Source organism: Balaenoptera musculus, chromosome 6, assembly GCF_009873245.2.
Source record: "Balaenoptera musculus isolate JJ_BM4_2016_0621 chromosome 6, mBalMus1.pri.v3, whole genome shotgun sequence".
Lineage (NCBI taxonomy): Eukaryota > Metazoa > Chordata > Mammalia > Artiodactyla > Balaenopteridae > Balaenoptera > Balaenoptera musculus.
This window is the reverse complement of record NC_045790.1, coordinates 34,520,793-34,541,441: the sequence shown is the minus strand read 5'-3', so window position 1 is coordinate 34,541,441 and position 20,649 is coordinate 34,520,793. Positions and strand designations below refer to the sequence as shown.

General features: G+C 37.7%; 1 protein-coding gene across 2 annotated transcripts in view; it reads right to left on the bottom strand.

Annotated features, from left to right (window-relative positions):
* RASEF (RAS and EF-hand domain containing) overlaps positions 1–20,649 on the bottom strand; it is an 86,982-nt gene that overhangs the window by 19,247 nt on the left and 47,086 nt on the right. For both annotated transcript variants that reach the window (XM_036855915.1, XM_036855916.1), the window contains 6 exons: positions 20,451–20,539; positions 10,524–10,758; positions 10,080–10,217; positions 9,816–9,963; positions 8,423–8,504; positions 7,103–7,217 (listed from right to left, as the gene is read on the bottom strand). In XM_036855915.1, the coding sequence (XP_036711810.1) occupies positions 7,103–7,217; positions 8,423–8,504; positions 9,816–9,963; positions 10,080–10,217; positions 10,524–10,758; positions 20,451–20,539 (807 nt within the window). The remainder of the gene's footprint in view (positions 1–7,102; positions 7,218–8,422; positions 8,505–9,815; positions 9,964–10,079; positions 10,218–10,523; positions 10,759–20,450; positions 20,540–20,649) is intronic.

Here is a 20,649-nt window from a genome sequence, read left to right as displayed (position 1 = left end):
TAAAGATGTTAAAAAAAAAAAGTCATACCTTTTAACTGTCAGTTAAAAAAAATACTGAGCTGCATGAGCTGTTTATATATTTTGGAGATTAATCCTTTGTCCATTGACTCGTTTGCAAATATTTTCTCCCATTCTGAGGGTTGTCTTTTCGTCTTGTATATAGTTTCCTTTGCTGTGCAAAACCTTTTAAGTTTCATTAGGTCCCATTTGTTTATTTTTGTTTTTATTTCCATTACTCTAAGAGGTGGGTCAAAAAAGGTCTTGCTGTGATTTATGTCAGAGTGTTCTTCCTATGTTTTCCTCTTAAGAGTTTTATATTGTCTGGTCTTACATTTAGGTCTTTAATCCATTTTGAGTTTATTTTTGTGTATGGTGTTAGGGAGTGTTCTAATTTCATTCTTTTACATGTAGCTGTCCAGTTTTCCCAGCACCACTTACTGAAGAGACCGTCTTTTCTCCATTGTATATCCTTGCCTCCTTTGTCATATATTAGTTGACCAAAGGTGGGTGAGTTTATCTGGGCTTTCTATCCTCTTCCATTGAGCTATATTTCTGTTTTTGTGCCAGTACCATATTTTCTTGATTACTATAGCTTTGTAGTATAGTCTGAAGTCAGGGACTCTGATTCCTCCAGCTCTGTTTTTTTTCCCTCAAGACTGCTTTGACAATTCGGGGTCTTTTGTGTCTCCATACAAATTTTAAGATTTTTTGTTCTAGTCCTATAAAAAATGCCATTGGTAATTTGATAGGGGTTGTATTGAATCTGTAGATTGCTTTGGGTAGTATAGTCATTTTCACAATGTTGATTCTTGCCATCCAAGAACATGGTATAGCTCTCCATCTGTTTGTGTCATCTTTGATTTCTTTCATCAGTGTCTTATAGTTTTCTGAGTACAGGTCTTTTACCTCCTTAGGTAGGTTATTCCTAGGTATTTTATTCTTTTTGTTGCAATGGTGAATGGGATTGTTTCCTTAATTTCTCTTTCTGATCTTTCGTTGTTAGTGTATAGGAATGCAAGAGATTTCTGTGCATTGATTTTGTATCCTGAAACTTTACCAAATTCACTGATTAGCTCTAGTAGTTTTGTGGTGGCATCTTTAGGATTATCTATGTAAAGTGTCATGTCATCTGCAAACAGTGACAGTTTTACTTCTTTTCCAATTTGTATTCCTTTTATTTCCTTTTCTTCTCTGATTGCTGTGGCTAGGACTTCAAAACTATGTTGAATAATAGTGGTGAGAGTGAACATCCTTGTCTTGATCCTGATCTTAGAGGAAATGCTTTCAGTTTTTCACCATTGAGAATGATGTTTGCTGTGGGTTTGTCATATATGGCCTTTATTATGTTGAGGTATTATCTTGAGGTATGCCCACTTTCTGGAGAGTTTTTATCATAAATGGGTGTTGAATATTCTCAAAAGCGTTTTCTGCATCTATTGAGATGATCATATGGTTTTTATTCTTCAATCTGTTAATATGGTGTATCACACTGATTGATTTGAGTATATTGAAGAATCCTTGCATCCCTGGGATAAATCCCACTTGATTATGGTATATGATCCTTTTAATTTGTTGTTGGATTCTGTTTGCTAGTATTTTGTTGAGGAATTTTGCATCTATATTCATCAGTGATATTGGTCTGTTATTTTCTTTTTTTGTAGTATCTTTGTCTGGTTTTGGTATCAGGGTGATGGTGGCCTCGTAGAATGAGTTTGGGAGTGTTCCTTCCTCTGTAATTTTTGGAAGAGTTTGAGGAGGATGGGTGTGAGCTCTTCTCTATATGTTTGATAGAATTCACCTGGGAAGCCATCTGGTCCTGGACTTTCGTTTGTTGGAAAATTTTTACTCACAGTTTCATTTTCATTGCTTGTGATTGGTCTGTTCATATTTTCTATTTCTTCCTGGTTCAGTCTTGGAAGGTTATACCTTTCTAAGAATTTGTCCATTTCTTCCAGGTTTTCCATTTTATTGGCATAGGGTTGCTGATAGTAGTCTATTATGCTTTGTATTTCTGCAGTGTCCGTTGTAACTTCTCCTTTTTCATTTCTAATTTTATTGATTTGAGTCCGCTCCCTCCTTTTCTTGGTAAGTCTGGCTAAAGGTTTATCAATTTTGTTTATCCTCTCAAAGAACCAGCTTTTGGTTTTATTGATCTTTGCTATTGTTTTCTTTGTTTCTATTTCATTTATTTCTGCTCCGATCCTTATGATTTCTTTCCTGCTACTAACTTTGGGTTTTGTTTTTTCTTCTTTCTCTAGTTCCTTTAGATGTAAGGTTAGATTGAGATTTTTCTTGCTTCTTGAGGTAGGCTTGTAGTGCTATAAACTTCCCTCTTAGAACTGCTTTTGCTGCATCCCATAGGTTTTGGATCATCGTGTTTTCGTTGTCATTTGTCTCCGGGTATTTTTTGATATCCTCTTTGATTTCTTCAGTGATCTCTTGGTTATTTAGTAACGTATTGTTTAGCCTCCATGTGTTTGTGTTTTTTATGGTTTTTTCCCTGTAATTTATTACTAATCTCATAGCATTGTGGTCGGAAAAGATGCTTGATATGATTTCAGTTTTCTTAAATTTACTGAGGCTTGATCTATGACCCAAGCTGTGATCTATCCTGGAGAATGTTCCGTGTGCACTTGAGAAGAAATTGTAATCTGCTCTTTTCAGATGGAATGTCCTATAAATATTAATTAAATCTATCTGATCTATCGTGTCACTTAAAGCTTGTGTTTCCTTATTAATTTTCTGTCTGGATGATATGTCCATTGGTGTAAGTAAGGTGTTAAAGTCCCCCACTATTACTGTGTTACTGTCGATTTCCTCTTTTATAGCTGTTAGCATTTGCCTTATGTATTGAGGTGCTCCTAGGTTGGGTGCATATATATTTATAATTGTTATATCTTCTTCTTGGATTGATCCCTTGATCATTATGTAGTGTCCTTCCTTGTCTCTTGTAACATTCTTTATTTTAAAGTCTATTTTATGTGATACGAGTATTGCTACTCCAGCTTTTTTTTGATTTCCATTTGCATGGAATATCTTTTTCCATCCCCTCACTTTCAGTCTGTATGTGTCCCTAGGTCTGAAGTGGGTCATTTGTAGACAGGATATATATGGGTCTTGTTTTTGTATCCATTCAGTGAGCCTGTGTCTTTTGGTGGGAGCATTTAATCCATTTACATTTAAGGTAATTATTGATACGTATGTTCCTATTACCATTTTCTTAATTGTTTTGGGTTTGTTATTGTAGGCCTTTTCCTTCTCTTGTGTTTCCTGCCTAGAGAAGTTCCTTTAGCATTTGTTGTAGAGCTGGTTTGGTGGTGCTGAATTTGCTTAGCTTTTGCTTGTTTGTAAAGCTTTTGATTTCTCCATCAAATCTGAATGAGATCCTTGCCAGGTAGCGTAATCTTGGTTGTAGGTTCTTCCCTTTCATCGCCTTAAATATATTGTGTCACTCCCTTCTGGCTTGTAGAGTTTCTGCTGAGAAACCAGCTGTTAACCTTATGGGAGTTCCCTTTTATGTTATTTGTCGTTTTTCCCTTGTTGGTTTCAATAATTTTTCTTTGTCTTTAATTTTTGTCAATTTGATTACTGTGTGTCTCGGCATGTTTCTCCTTGGGTTTATCCTGCCTGGGACTGTCTGCGCTTCCTGGACTTTGGTGGCTATTTCCTTTCCAATGTTAGGGAACTTTTTGACTATAATCTCTTCAAATAATTTCTCGGGTCCTTTCTCTCTCTCTCCTCCTTTTGGGACCCCTATAATGCGAATATTGTTGCATTTAATGTTGTCCCAGAGGTCTCTTAGGCTGTCTCCATTTCTTTTCATTCTGTTTTCTGTATTCTGTTCTGCAGCAGTGAATTCCACCATTCTGTCTTCCAGGTCACTTATCCGTTCTTCTGCCTCAGTTATTCTGCTATTGATTCCTTCTAGTGTATTCTTCATTTCAGTTATTGTATTGTTCATCTCTGTTTCTTTGTTCTTTAATTCTTCTAGGTGTTTATTCTTTAATTCTTCTAGGTCTTTGTTAAACATTTCTTGCATCTTCTCAATCTTTGCCTCCATTCTTTTTCTGAGGTCCTGGATCATCTTCACTATCATTATTCTGAATTGTTTTTCTGGAAGGTTGCCTATCTCCACTTCATTTAGTTGTTTTTCTGGGGTTTTATCTTGTTCCTTCATCTGGTACATAGTCCTCTGCCTTTTCGTTTTGTCCATCTTTCTTTGAATGTGGTTTTCATTCCATAGGCTGCAGGATTGTAGTTCTTCTTGCTTCTGCTGCCTGCCGTCTGGTGCATGAGGCTAAGAGGCCTGTGCAAGTTTCCTGATGGGAGGGACTGGTGGTGGGTAGAGCTGGGTGTTGCTCTGGAGGGCAGAGCTCAGTAAAACTTTAATCTGCTTGTCTGCTGATGGGTGGGGCTGGGTTCCCTCCCTGTTGGTTGTTTGGCCTGAGGCAACCCAGCACTGGAGCCTAGAGGCTCTTTGGTGGGGCTAATGGTGGACTCCGTGAGGGCTCATGCCAAGGAGTATTTCCCAGAACTTCTGCTGCCAGTGTCCTTGTCCCTGCAGTGAGCCACAGCCACCCCCTGCCTCTGCAGGAGACCCTCCAACACTAGCAGGTAGGTCTGGTTCAGTCTCCCCTGGGGTCACTGCTCCTTCCCCTGGGTCCCGATGCACACACTACTTTGTGTGTGCCCTCCAAGAGTGGAGTCTCTCTTTCCCCCAGTCCTGTCGAAGTCCTGCAATCAAATCCCGCTAGCCTTCAAAGTATGATTCTCTGGGAATTCCTCCTCTCGTTGCTGGACCCCCAGGTTGGGAAGCCTGACGTGGGGCTCAGAACCTTCACTCCAGTGGGTGGACTTCTGTGGTATAACTGTTCTCCAGTTTGTGAGTCACCCACCCAGCAGTTATGGGATTTGATTTTATTGTGATTGCGCTCCTCCTAACGTCTCGTTGCAGCTTCTCCTTTGTCTTTCGATGTGGGTATCTTTTTTGGTGAGTTCCAGTGTCTTCCTGTGCTTCCGGTGCTCTCACAAGAGGGAGTAAGTGCACGTTCTTCTACTCCACCATCTTGAACCAGTCAACCCAGTGGTTTACAGTTGAAGTGTATTATTAATTCAGAGCGTTCATTCACCACTGACACTCTACTGCTTCTCAATCCTCTTGCCTATCCCAACAATCTCACAGTTAGTTTCGACCTATATTATAGTGGCCATATAAATTGCCCCCACGGAATTTCCGCAAATTAGAAAAGGTGAGCCATGGTGAAGGTTCATTGTGATAAGTGAAAGTCAAATGCCCAGTGGTACCTAATTTTTTCTCCAATAACAAATTCAAGAATTCATCTTGAATACAGTTTTCTTCCTTTTTAGACCCTATGAAAGGTAACATGAATAGCTAAGAAGGTCACTTACCACATGTAGGTGCTTAATCATTTAGCAAATTATGGCAGTAGGGCCCCTGGCACAGGCCACAGCTGGTCACTAAGGGCTATTTCAACTCTATGGATGACCCTGCCTTTTGTGCCTCCTTTTCTTGAGTATAATCCAAAGTCTTAAAATGAAGACCAAGTCCAACAGTTTCAACAATAAAAGGTTTTGCTATAGATCTTAAATATCTGTGGGTATGAGTTAGTTGGGATTATTTGTTCTTCTCTGAACTCACCAGCTTATCCCAGGGAGGTTCATCTGTTCCCTTGAGTAGATCCCTCTCTTCTATGCACTAACTACCTCGGAGATTCTTTCTTGACATCAAAGGATTTTTTCTTAACCTGCTGCTCACTCTGGAGCTTAATCAAGGGAGCAACCAGTGTTGAATCAGGAGGTCCAATTCCTCTTCCACTCCTAACCTCTAAATAACTAAAAGCCAGTGTCATACACTTTCTCTGCCTCAGGTTTCTCATAAAAAGTGAGAATAACATTACATTTCTTCCTTTCTCAGATATGTTACAGAGATGAAAACAACATGTGGAAAACTTTGTGAAATAAAAATACTACATAAATGTCAACACACTTTTGATGTATTTATAATAATTTGAAGTCATGATATTTCAGTTGAACAAAATGCTCATTTATATTTATCATTGAGTCTTATTGCCAATTTCAATCAGTCATTTCTTGCATCGCTTCTTTAGTTAGAAAGAGAACATTCATTCTGGTGTTTTATAGGGTATGAAATAGGCCCAACTCAAGAAACTAGAGGCTAACCTGAGATCAGACAGCAATGTTCTCTGTTCAGCCACCTCTGCACTTAATGCCTGTTAAAAATTATAGATCATAGACGTACGTGAAAAATTGTATTAGCCACTAGATTTGTTTTGTTTTGTTTTCCCAAGAGTATGCTGAACCATGGCTTGAACTATAGTTTTATGGTGATTAATGACTGTTGGTAGCACACTAAGTGTGGGCAAAATCACTTCCTACTTTAAAAAATTATTTACCATGAAACAAAGGATATGAAAGTGGCTCAGATGAAAGACACCATCTCATTTGACCAAAAGAAAGCACAGATAGTTACCACACATTTAAAATACCAGTTGGTATTTCGGTAGTACCTTGGGGGTGTGTAAAGACCCAAATCACCGCCAGAATAAGGTTGAGAACACAGTTCCTATAGAAATTGGACCTGGCACAAGCTCACAGCCAGGTGGTGTTTCACCTATACTTCTAGCACATGTGGAAGCCCCTGTTACACCTCTAGTCACACTACACACCCAGCCCCATCACCCCCTTGTTTGTGAAAGCTACTTCTCCTTTTTTTTTTTTTTTTTTTTTACTTCTCCTTTTTGGGTTGCCTGAATTTTCACTTGCTGCCAGTCAGGTTCTGATTATATCTATAAGAAAACCCAGGAGTTTCCCCCCCTTCCCCACCCCAGAAGCTCACTTTAGTAGTGTCCTTAGCTCTGTGGGAACTTGCCCAGCTACTGAGGAGGAGACCAGTACTGCCAAGTGCCATTGGGAACCCCGCTTCTCACATCCAGTTCTTCCTGAGAGCCTGGATCAGTGGCTTGTAATTGAGTTCGTTTTGACAAAGAAGACAAACAGCATTTCCTGAGACAGGCTGTAGCTCTCTTGTGTAATTTTTTGGTTCTCTGTTTTGAATTCTTACCTCAATCATATCTACCCATTCTCGTACATTAAGAAAGCTTTTCTCACACGTAACATCATACAGCAGCAAAACACCATCTGCTCTTCTGAAGTAAGACTTGGCAATACTTCTGAATCTGGAAAAGAGAATAGCACGTAATGGTTCTAATCAGTCAGTCAGTTTGGTGCTGCCTCATTCTTCATCTCCTTTATGCTCACTTTTTTCCCTCATCTTTTAAAACAAGCCCCAATTGAGAAGAATCTAATGGCAACCTATTACTGTGAAATAGTCATCCCCGAGGCCTAGAATGACCTGGTGAAAGGTAACAGGATAAGAATCTGGGCTAGTGATTTAGAAAAGCCAATCATTTTCTCCACCAAATAATCCCAAGAAAGTCTACAAACCTCAGAGCATAGCCAGGACAAGGTTGAGATCATAATTTCTAAAAATTTCAGCCTCAGCAACACGCTACCAGAACCCAGCTGTGGGACACACAGAAGGATGGAAGGAGAGGCACATCAGAGAAAAATTATTTTTTGTCTGGTGGGTAGGGAGTATTGTGGGTGGGTGGTAGAAGAACTAACCATGTGGACCACCACAGGGCACACACACAGGGTGTCGGGGGCTCACCAGGGGAAGAGCACACCTCACCCTATCTGTCCTAAACCGAGTGCAGTATTTTACAGGATCTTAAATAGCTATGTTAACCACACATATTTTTCAAATGCTGCTAGAAAATATGAGCTCCATGTGGGCAGGTGTCTGTGTCCACTTGTTCACTGTTGAATCTGAACACCCTGAATGGTGCCTGGTTACAGAGGTCGGCAGTTACCCCCATACTTGTTTGCTGCACAATCGGATACAGTCTGCTCCCTGAGAGTTAGATAAGATTAAAACCTATGCTTGATGCTCTGGCCATCAGCAGTGAAAGAAAGACAGGGTACTGTCTGTGGTCAGATGCGAGTCTGCTATTTATCAATGGTCTGTGTCCCTGCCCTTGAACCGGGGAACTGACAGGTCCTCCTCTCCATCTTCTATGGTGCCCCAGCTATGCAGCTCCTCACACTGTTGCCATGTCCAGGAATGCCGCCTCACTGAAATTTTCTCCTTAGGATAGGGCATTCTCTTTTTCTCAGTGGCTCACCAATTCAAAGGAAGCTTAAAGATCCTCTTCACACGACTGATGGATCAGCGAAGGAGGAAAGGATGTGGAAAAAAACAAGCATTCTTGAAATTCTAACATACTCTATCAGAATTATATGAGTACAAAAACTACCAAGTATCCTACAAGGCTTGTCTGTGCAACTCAGCAGAATCCAAAGCATTATGGAAAGCACTTGCCTCTCCTGGCCAGCGGTATCCCAGAGTTGCAGTACTGTTCGCTCTCCATCTACAATGAGAGTTTTCATTTGAAAATCAACTCCTGAAAAGGAATATAAGAGAACATGGAGAACACGATGTAAATAATTCCATTGGTTTTTACTTTCAAGCCCTCTTTAGGATGAGACAAAAGCCAATAAGCCAAAGTTCGGCAAGACAGAGAGGAATGAACCTGGCCTTCAAGGACAGTGACCTTCACATACTAATTATAAGTCAGACCACACATGTGCGTGCAGATGCTTATTGCAGGTTGGCTGACTTGGGGAAGGATTTAATCTATGGACAAAAGGAAAATCTGTGTTTTATGTGTCCACATAATTAGATGGACTCAGTTATATCTGTGTGTGTGCATGCACATAAATGTGCCTATGTATATGTATATATACAGGTATATACATGTGTGTATGTATATGTATATAAGTACATGTATATGATGTGTATATATGCCAGGCTCTCTAGGAACCGAACCAAATATTGTAGGCTTTTTATGAATCAAATTGAAGTGAACCTTCAGCTTTGTTATCTTGAAGGGTATAACAGAGAACCATAAATTTAGAAAGACATCCATTGTGAAGAAGGTAATCTGTTCTAAGGTTTCTGGTTATCAAAGTAAGAACTCTTTAGATAAGGAAGAAAAGTAAATGATAATTTGCATATCTTCCTTCAATTCCTTTTACTGATTACTATGCAAATTTGGGAAATGAGGACACTATTTTTTCCTTGTTCTGAGAGGTATTACTCATGTATTCCGTTGTGAAGGAGGGGAGGGAACATACACCCAGCTATGATTTTGACCTTAATGACAAACTGGCTATCGGTAAACTCACTTTATCGACATCAAATGACACCTGATCAGAAAGGCTTTCCCTGGGCACCCTGTGTAAAAGTGCACCTCTCCCAAACCTCATTTTTTAAAATGTGTTTTTCATCCATTTACCTCATTGTGGGCTGGGATTTAGTCGCCTTTGTTTATTGTGTATCCGTAGTGCCTACAACAGTATGTGGCTCACAGCAGGACTCAGGATATGCTTGCTGTATAAATGAATCTGTCATCTCTGGCTCTAAACTTTGTTTGGTTGATCTCACTGGGTAAGCAGATACCTCAGTCCTTTGCTAGTCTTCCTCTCCCAAATTTAGGCCTTAGCCAAAACAGAGGGCTATTCTATAGAGAAGGACATGTGTGTGTGCAAGTGCGCGTGCACACACACACACACCTCTACCTATATACATATTTATTATACAGAGAGAGAGAAAGAGAGAAAGAGATCTGTGTGTCTGTATATAATCCCTAAAGAAAATAGAATCAACCTAAAGAAGGTCATTTTCCCATTATCCACTGAAAAAGGAACTGTACCCAGGGTGGCACTTGTGTTTCCTCGAAATTCATTCTTGCAAAGTCTCATGAGCAAACTTGACTTTCCTACTGCAGCGTCCCCAGCCAGCACAATCTTGTAAGCCTTCTGTGAGCTGGAAGATTTATGGTTTTCATCCACCATGTCTGTCTAGGGGAAGGAAGCCACAGTGAGTGACAAAGGTAGTGCCGGCTTTCTTCCTAGTAAGTTATATGGCATGAAGATGAACAGTGTTCATGAATAAAAGTGTCTCTGAAACCACCTACCTGTGGTGCAAGTGCTGAGATGGGCTTTCTCAAGGAGCTAATGCCGCTGCCTTCACTAGCAGACCCCTGCGGCTTCCAGTCTAGGATGGAAGCCACGCCTTCTGAGCCATACGTCTCTTCATCCCTTATATCAGGAACCTGTTTTTTTTTTTTTTTAAAGTCAGCCATTAAAAAACAAAGTCTCTCATTACACATATACATCATGAAATAAAAAGAAGAAAAATATGCTGCTGAATCAACAGTCAGTGCTATTATGGAACAGAGTGGCTGCAAAAGGAAATCTGTGAGAGTTTTCCCTAACTTGATAGGGAGAAACATTCTCCCAACTATGTTTCACATGTATAACCTTTAAAACAGTGCCCATGACAGATAAAGGTCAAACGGGGTGAGATACATATTTCTATGGAAGATCAGGCCTAGGAGAGAAATGACTTTGGGGCTTACGTCTGTGTCTGAAGCATCACCCCCAGAGCTCTCCTGCGTGCCGTGTGACCTCTGGAATCCCCTCTGGTGCTTGTACTCCACCTCCGAGTCATACTCATTGGAATCTCTCAGGGTAGACAAGCCGCTGTCGAAGCAGCTCTCAGGCAGGCTGTCAATGTCACAGTTTATCCTCTGCACGGGATCACAGAGGGCCAGAGAGTCACAGTCCTCATCCATGTAGGAAGAGCGGGATGACCTGGTGACAAAGGAGAGGACCGCTGTACCTGAGGGCTGGCGATGCTCAAGACGACACAGCAGTGGAATCAGACAGCAACAGAATCAAGAAGACCGAATACTCTCATTCTTGCCAAGAGCCCTAGTGTATTCCATGATTAAGCAACAGGGGAAATAAAATGCTCAGAGCAATAGTTCATTCTATGCAACAATCAATTAAGATAAAGACATTTAAATCAAACATTTAATAAAGGAAGCTATTTTTTTAAAAAACCACCTTCTTTATTTCCTGATACAAAAAGAATTAGAATGCCCAGGATGTAAATGCAATCTCAAGTTGTGTTAAGAAAAATATACACAGAACATGTGAACCTTTTTATTCTAATGTGGTCAGACCATATTTTGAACAGCATGTCCATTTCTGGATAATACCTCTATTATGACCTGAGACTTTAAACCCTCCAGTCTGAGAAATGTTTCAGTGCACTCAGCTTAAGTTGTAATGGTTTCTCTCCTCAAATATTTGAAGAGCTGACACAGGAAGACTATATTCTCTCAGGGCCAACTGATAAACTTTTCTGGGAGTCACATCTCTAATCAACATGATGAAAAATGACAGGCAATCAGAAATGTGTGGCCCTGGAATGGTTTGGCATATGAGATGAATTTTCTGCCACTAAGTGTGGACATGTCTGGAAAGACTCCTATGGGAGAGGTTTCATAGGGAGATGCCCCATACAAAGGCTAGAACGCCCGACTTCTATGGATCTTTCCACTTGGGAAACTCCAACATTTTATAAATGTTAATTACCTCATTTACTTTTGCTTTTCCGTTTGATTCCCAAAAGTATCTAAGTTTATACTGAAATAAAACAAGGGTTACAACTTACTTAGTTCCTACTACACACTGGGCATCATCCTAGCCACTTGGCATACATGATGTCATCAGAAAGAGGAAATGGGCAGGGTATATAGGTCTCCAGATGTGAGAAATAATGAGATGAATGTTCTTAGAAAAGAGAGGGTAATCTTAATATAAATACAAATATAAGCCATATAAATCTAAGAAGTGAAAAATATTTTGGTGCCATTATCAAATGTTTAAAATTAACTAAAAAGGTAATTTAATCACCTAACTCTCTCTAAATATGTTGCTCAATTATCAAGTCTCCTGGGACAGGAATTTCATACCACATCTCAATCTACCTAGCTGGCTGTGTGTGAATTTTTGTGTACATTTTTCTGTTTGTCTAATCATTTATAAAACTCTCCTTCTGACACTGATTTTAGGTCAATCTGTAAGGAACCTAAAGAAACCATTCTCATTATAATATAGTACAAATTCAGCTCCATGTCATGATTAGTCAGAACTTTATTTTTTTAACCTATTCATATTTTTGATAAGGAATGAAGGAGAAAAAAATCCTGATTGAAAAATCACCTCCATGAAAATACAGAATCTAAATAAAAAATATAGGTATAGATCGGACTTTCTCAAACTCAACTTATATACATACCTTTTTAAAAGTAAACTATTCTTATCTGCCTGAAGAATATTTTCATTACAATTAAATAAGTAAAAATACAAAACAAGTTATGTTTTTGTTAGAGTTCTTAGAAAAAACTCAAAACTAAAACAAATATCCAACTTAAAATCCAATAAGGCCACAAAAGCAATAAAATTAAATTTACAAGATGCTTTTAATTAAAAAAAATTTTAATTGAAGTATAGTTGATGTACACCATTATATAAATTATAGGTATACAATATAGTGATTCACAATTTTTAAAGGTTATACTCCATTTACAGTTATTATAAAATATTGGTTATATTCCCCACATTGTACAATATATCCTTGTAGCTTATTTTATACCTAATAGTTTGCACCTCTTACTGCCCTACCCCTATATTGCCCCTTCCTCCCCTCCCCACTAGTAACTACTAGTTTGTTCTCTGTATCTGTGAGTCTGCTTCTTTTTTGTTATATTCACTAGTTTGTTGTATTTTTTAGAGTCCACATATAAGAGATATCATACAGTATTTGTCTTTCTCTGTCTCACTTATTTCATTTAGCATAACGCCCTCCAAGTCCATCCATGTTGCTGCAAATGGCAAAATTTCATTCTTTTTTATGGCTGAGTTGTATTTCATTGTATATATATACTACATCTTCTTTATCCATTCATCTGTTGATGGACACTTAGGTTGCTTCCATATCTTGGCTACTGTAATGCTGCTATGAACACTGGGCTGCATGCATCTTTTAGAATTAGTGTTTTTGTTTTTTTCAGATATATATCCAGAGGTGGAATTGCTGGGTCATATGGTAGTTCCATTTTTAGTTTTTTGAGAAACCTCCATACTGTTTTCCACAGTGGCTGCACCAATTTACATTCCCACTAACGGTGTACGAGGGTTCCCTTTTTTCCACATCCTTGCCAACATTTGTTATTTGTGTTCTTTTTGATGATATCATCTTTTTGATGATAGCACCTGACAGGTGTGAGGTGATATCTTATTGTGGTTTTGATTGGCATTTCCCTGATGATTAGCGATGTTGAGCATCTTCTCAAGTGCCTGTTGGCCATCAGCAACCTCTTTAGAGAAATGTCTATTCAGTTCTTCTGCCCATTTTTTAATTCGGCTGTTTGTTTTTTTGACGTCGGGTTATATAAGCTGTTTATATATGTTGGATATTAACCCCTTGTTGGTCATACACTTCCAAATATTTTCTGCCATTCAGTGGGTTGTCTTTTTGATCTGTTGATAATTTCCTTTGCTGTGCAAAAGCTCATAAGTTTAATTAGGTCCCATTTGTTAATTTTTGCTTTTATTTCCTTTGTTTTAGGAGATGGATCCAAAAAATATTCCTATGATTTCTGCCTACATTTTCCTCTACGTGTTTTATGGTATCCGATCTTACACTTAGGTCTTTAATCCATTTTGAGTTTACTTTTGCATATAGTGTTAGAGAATGTTCTAATTTCATTCTTTTACATGTAGCTGTCTAGTTTTCCCAGGACTGGCTACTGAAGAGACTGTCTTTTCTCCATTGTATATTCTTGCCTCCTTGTAATAGATTTATTGACCGTAAGCGTGTGGGTTTATTTCTGGACTCTCTATCCTGTTCCAATGATCTGTGTGTCTGTTTTTGTGTCAGCACCACACTGTTTTGATGACTGTAGCTTTGTAACGTAGTCTGAAGTCGGGGAGCATGATTCCTCCAGCTCTGTTCTTCTTTCTTAACATGATTTTGGCTATTCAGGGTCCTTTGTGTGTTTCCATACAAATTTTAAAATTATTTGTTCTAGAAAACTGCCTTTGGTATTTTGTTAGCAATTACATTGTTAGGGATTGCATTGACTCTGTAGATTGCCTTGGGCAGTATGGTCATTTTAACAATATTGATTCTTCCAATCCAAGAACACAGTATATCTTTCCATATGTTTGTGTCATCTTCAGTTTCTTTCTTCAGTGTCTTATAGTTTCCCAAGAACAGGTCTTTTACCTCCTTAGGTAGGTTTATTCCTAGGTATTTTATTCTTTTTGATGAGGTGGTAAATGGGACTGTTTCCTTAATTTCTCTTTCTGGTAGTTCACTGTTAGTGTATAAAAATGCAACAGATTTCTGTATATTAATCTTGTATCCTGCAACTTTACCAAATTCATTGATGAGCTCTAGTAGTCTTCTGGTGGCATCTTTAGGATTTTCTACATATAGTATCATGCCATCTGCAAATAGTGACCGTTTCACTTTTTCCTTTCCAATTTGGATTCTTTCTGTTTCTTTTCTTCTCTGATTGATGTGGCTAGGACTTCCAAAACTATGCTGAATAAAAGTGGCAAGAGTGGGCATCCTTGTCTCGTTCCTGATCTTAGAGGAAATGCTTTCAGTTTTTCACCTTTGAGTAAATGATGTTAGCTGTGGGTTTGTCATATATGGCCTTTATTATGTTGAGGTATGTTCCCTCTATGCCCACTTTCTGGAGAGTTTTTAAAATCATAAGTGGATGTTGAATTTTGTCAAAAGCTTTTTCTGCATCTACTGAGATGATCATATGGTTTTTATTCTTCAGTTTGTTAATGTGGTGCATCACACTGATATTGAAAAATCCTTGCATCCCTGGGATAAATCCCACTTGATCATGATGTATGATCCTTTTAATGTATTGTTGGATTTGGTTTGCTAATATTTTGTTGAGGATTTTTGCATCTATATTCATAAGTGGTACTGGCCTATAATTTTCTTCTTTTGTGATATCTTTGTCTGGTTTTGGTATCAGGGTGATGGGTACCTCATAGAATGAGTTCAGGAGTGTTCCTTCCTCTGCAATTTTTTGGACTAGTTTGAGAAGGATGGGTGTTAACTCTTCTCTAAATGTTTGGTAGAATTCACCTGTGAAGCCATCTGGACCTGGACTTTTGTTTGTTGGGAGTTTTAAAATTACTGATTCAATTTCATTACTGGTAATTGGTCTGTTCATATTTTCTATTTCTTCCTGGTTCATTCTTGGGAGATTGTACCTTTCTAAGAATTTGTCCATTTCTTCTAGGTTGTCCGTTTTATTGGCATATAGTTGTTTGTAGTAGTCTCTAATAATCCTTTGTATTTCTGTCATGTTGGCTATAACTTTTCCTTTCTCTTTTCTGATTTTATTGATTTGGGCCCTCTCCCTTTTTTTCTTGATGAGTCTGGCTAAAGGTTTATCAATTTTGTTTATCTTTTCAAAGAACCAGCTCTTAGTATCATTGACCTTTTCTATATTTTTTTTAGACTCTATTTCATTTATTTCTGCTCCGATCTTTATGATTTCTTTCCTTCTACTAACTTTGGGTTTTGTCTGTTCTTATTTCTCATTGCTTTAGGTGTAAGGTTGGGTTGTTTACTTGCGATTTTTCTTGTTTCCTGAGGTAAGCTTGTATTGCTATAAACGTCCCTCTTAGAACTGCTTTTGCTGTGTCCCACAGGTTTTGGATCATTGTGTTTTAGTTTTCTTTTGCCTCTAGGTATTTTTTGATTTCCTCTTTGATTTCCTTAGTGATCCGTTGGTTGTTTCATAGCATATTGTTTAGTCTCCCGTGTGTTTGTGTGTTTTGTAGTTTTTTTCTTGTAGTTGATTTCTAGTCTCATAGTGTTGTGGTTGGGAAAGATGCTTGATATGATTTCAGTTTTCTTAAATTTACTGAGGCTTGTTTTGTGGCCTAGCATGTGATCTATCCTGGCGAACATTCCATGTACACTTGAAAAGACTGTATCCTGCTACTTTTGGATGGAATGCTCTTGCTATATCAATTAAGTCCATCTGGCCCAATGTGTCATTTAAGGCCTATGTTTCCTTATTGATTTTCTACCTGGATGATCTGTCCATTGATGTGAGTTAAAGTCCCCCACTGTTATTGCTTTACTGTTGATTTCTCCTTTTATGTCCATTAATAATTGCCTTATATATTTAGGTGCTCCTATGTTGGGTTTATATATATTTACAATTGTTATATCTTCTTCTTGGATTGATCCTTTGATCATTATGTAGTGTCCTTTTTTGTCTCTTGAAACAGTCTTTATTTTAAAGTCTATTTTGTCTGATATAAGTATTGCTATTCCAGCTTTCTTTTGATTTTCATTTGCATGGAATACCTTTTCCCATCCCCTCACTTTCAATCTGTGTGTGTCTCTAGATCTGAAGTGAGTCTCTTGTAGGCAGCATATATACGGGTCTTGTTTTTATATCCATTCAGTCACTCTATGTCTTTTAGTTGAAGTATTTAGTCCATTTACACTTAAGGTAATTATCAATGTGTATGTTCTTATTGCCATTTTAAAAAAATGTTTTGGGCTTGTTTTTGTAGGTCTTTTTTTCCCCTTCTTTTGTTCTTTTCTCTTGTGATCTGAAGACTATTAATTTTTTACATTAGCATCAAAAAGAAAAGAAAATATTAACTTCTTATATCAGACTAATGAGTCCCCCCAAAAGGAACATCAGTCTGGACCATGGTGGCCCTCTAGTGACTCTTCAAGGTTATGAGCACACAAGAGCTACGTTCCTGTCACTCTGAAGCACTGGGATATGATGACTTTGTCCCTTGGTCCTACTGTCAAGGAGCTCTTTGTCCAGTACTACCAGCCTTATTCATGGTGTGCACTCTTTTCAAAAACGAATCATGGTGAATTTTCTGAAATAATTTTCAGTTATCTATCTTTTCGCTTATTTGATTAAAACTGACCTTAAGTAACAGTCCAGGAAAATGGCATCACACCCACATATTTTAAAAATTTGTATGGAGACACAAAAGACCCTGAATAGCCAAAGCAGTCTTGAAGGAAAAAAACGGAGCTGGAGGAATCAGACTCCCTGACTTCAGACTATACTACAAAGCTACAGTAATCAAGACAATATGGTACTGGCACAAAAACAGAAATATAGATCAATGGAACAAGATAGAAAGCCCAGAGATAAACCCACGCACCTACTGTCAATTAATCTATGACAAAGGAGGCAAAGATAGACAATGGAGAAAAGACAGTCTCTTCCATAAGTGGTGCTGGGAAAACTGGACAGATACATGTAAAAGAATGAAATTAGAACACTCCCTAACACCATACACAAAAATAAACTCAAAATGGATTCGAGACCTAAATGTAAGACCGGACACTATAGAACTCTTAGAGGAAAACATTGGAAGAACACTCTTTGACATAAATCACAGCAAGATCTTTTTTGATCCACCTCCTAGAGTAATGGAATAAAAACAAAAATAAACAAATGGGACCTAATGAAACTTCAAAGCTTTTGCACAGCAAAGGAAACCATAAACAAGACGAAAAGACAACCCTCAGAATGGGAGAAAATATTTGCAAACGAATCAACGGACAAAGGATTAATCTCCAAAATATATAAACAGCTCATGCAGCTCAATATTAAAGAAACAAACAACCCAATCCAAAAATGGGCATAAGACCTAAACAGACATTTCTCCAAAGAAGACATACAGATGGCCAAGAAGCACGTGAAAAGCTGCTCAACATCACTAATTATTAGAGAAATGCAAATCAAAACTACAATGAGGTATCACCTCACACCAGTTAGAATGGGCATCATCAGAAAACCTACAAACAGCAAATGCTGGAGAGGGTGTGGAGAAAAGGGAACCCTGTTGCACTGTTGGTGGGAATGTAAATTGATACAGCCACTATGGAGAACAGTATGGAGGTTCCTTAAAAAACTAAAAACAGAATTACCATGTGATCCAGCAATCTCACTACTGGGCATATACCCTGAGAAGACCATAATTCAAAAAGACACATGCACCCCAATGTTCATTGCAGCACTATTTACAACAGCCAGGTCATGGAAGCAACCTAAATGCCGATCGACAGATGAATGGATAAAGAAGTTGTGGTACATATGTACAATGTAATATTACTCAGCCATAAAAAGGAACGAAATTGAGTCATTTGTTGAGACGTGGATGGATCTCAAGACTGTCATACAGAGTGAAGTAAGTCAGAAAGAGAAAAACAGATATCGTTTATTAACGCATGTATGTGGAATGAAGAAAAATGGTACAGATGAACTGGTTTGCAGGGCAGAAGTTGAGACACAGATGTAGAGAACAAACGTATGGACACCATGGGGGGAAACCGCGGTGGGGTGGGGATGGTGGTGTGCTGAATTGGGCGATTGGGATTGACATGTATACACTGATGTGTAGAAATTGATGACTAATGAGAACCTGCAGTATAAAAAACAAAAAGACCAACAAACAAACAAAAAACAACTAATACTAAACTTTCTTTGGGTTATTTGTATGGAAATATGTTAATATAAATGTTTCAGGCATTACATGAAATTTCTAAAAATCTTATATGTTCTGGTATAATGTTATAAGTCATAATTCTAGTTATTACTTTAAAATGTATATCTCAGAAATAACTAAATTTCCTTGTCAATTGCATTATTATGAACTTTCATCAAATCTTTAACCGTGGTCATTTTAAAGTCTTTTGTCATTTACAGACAGTTCTGGGTGTACTCCGATGCTTTTGCAAAAATGTTTCTATAAAAGGGTTTCATCTTCAAGGATTTCATGGAAAAGACTCTGACAAGTACAGGTTTCTGGTAACTGACTATACTGCTGAACTGAATGAAGAAGCATTTTCAGAACTCTAATGGAAAACTGATGAATTCATAAAAGTGCTAACAAAAGATCAAGATGAAAAAAAAATTAATTACATGGGACTGAGTGAACTGATGAGGATGATTATAAGTTTTGTGACTTTCTGTTTGAATAAAAAAAAAAATCCCACAAGGACTCAGAGGCAAAAAATATACAAATCAATTTTCACTGCAAAGTAATGGAGCTGTTACAGTGGAGGATTACTGGACTGAATGTCAATATTATGACATAGTATGAGTGTGTTTCGTATTTGGTAATTGCAATCGTTGCTTTTGTTGTGGTCATCCATTTACAATGCTTGGTGTCAGTTTATTTATCTCTTGTAAAAACAAAATACAGTGTATGTGTGTGGAAAAAAAAAAGAAAGAAAAATGAAAAACGTTCTGGAGGTGGGTGGTGGTGATGGTTGCACAAACAATGTGAATGTACTTAATGCCACTGAACTGTACACTTAAATATAGTGAAGATGGTAAGTTTTACGTTATGTATACTTTATCACTATTTTTTAAAATAAAGAATAATACCCTTTTAAACTCAAAGAAATAAAAAGTAATATCTATTTCTCAAAAACAGAGAAGCCAGTTGCCTACAAATACACCATTCAAATTTTTTATTAAACAAATCAGTGAATAATAAAAACATCTGATACTTGGATAGATTTTTATTAAAAGTGATTACCAGTAAGCCTTGGAAACAGACCTTCCTGAAAGGGGATATGGCCATTTTGCTAATGCCAAGACACTAAGTACATTATTCTTTAGACCAAAAGTCCTCAAATGAAAAGGGAAGGAACAGAAATTATGAAAGTGGCATCAGAAATGGAGAGCCAGAAACCTGCAGTTTATGCACTCACGTCTACCATCAAACTTTGACATACTCCAAGTTAGCCTTTTAAGTAGCAACACTGGACATGTATATGTATACACATGTGTACACAAATGTAATCTTTCAGTTTTTATTGCTAGATCTCAAGTTATAGCAGGGCTAATATTTCACTTCATTTGATTAAAAATAGAGCTAAATCCTCACTTCTGGGAAGCCTCTGTGACTCCTTTAATACATTAGCGCATAAACATCTACTTGCCACATTTCTATTTGTTTTGAAAGTTTGCCTTTCCTTGAACATAGCTTGCATAATATTACACTGAGCTATTAAACATTTACAGATTGTGCCAAGAGTCTCAACATCATATACTGCGTGTATCACAACATCACATATGGTAGTTCCACTGGCTTCCCTGAAACACCTCTTACTGAGGGCACTTCTAAGAAACAAGACTTAATAGGCATGAGGTAAGGGTAAGCATACATAAAACCAAGTCACGATAACATCTTAAAGAAATCACTTTACTCTCTCTAAAACATTTTTACTTTAATCTTTACATGTTTCATGTTTCAGAAATTTAAAGTAAGATAGTAGAAAACAGATATTAGTGCCCCAAATATATTCTGTTATTCTAATTTACCTGTAAGGAAATGTACTTTCCTTTTAACTCTGTTCCAGAATTTAAACAAAAAGTAAGTAGGTGTTAACATACCTGTCATAGCCCAGAGGTTGAGGAGAATGAGCATTAAATTTAGGACTGCTTCTGGAAATTGTATTCCCTGGTGATATATTATTTATGCGCTGTAATACATAAAATACATAATATTTTGTTATTCCATGTAAAAATTTTCTGTACATTTTTTAAAACTGTAGCACACTAGTTTACTAATGTAATTAAAAGTTTGGTATCC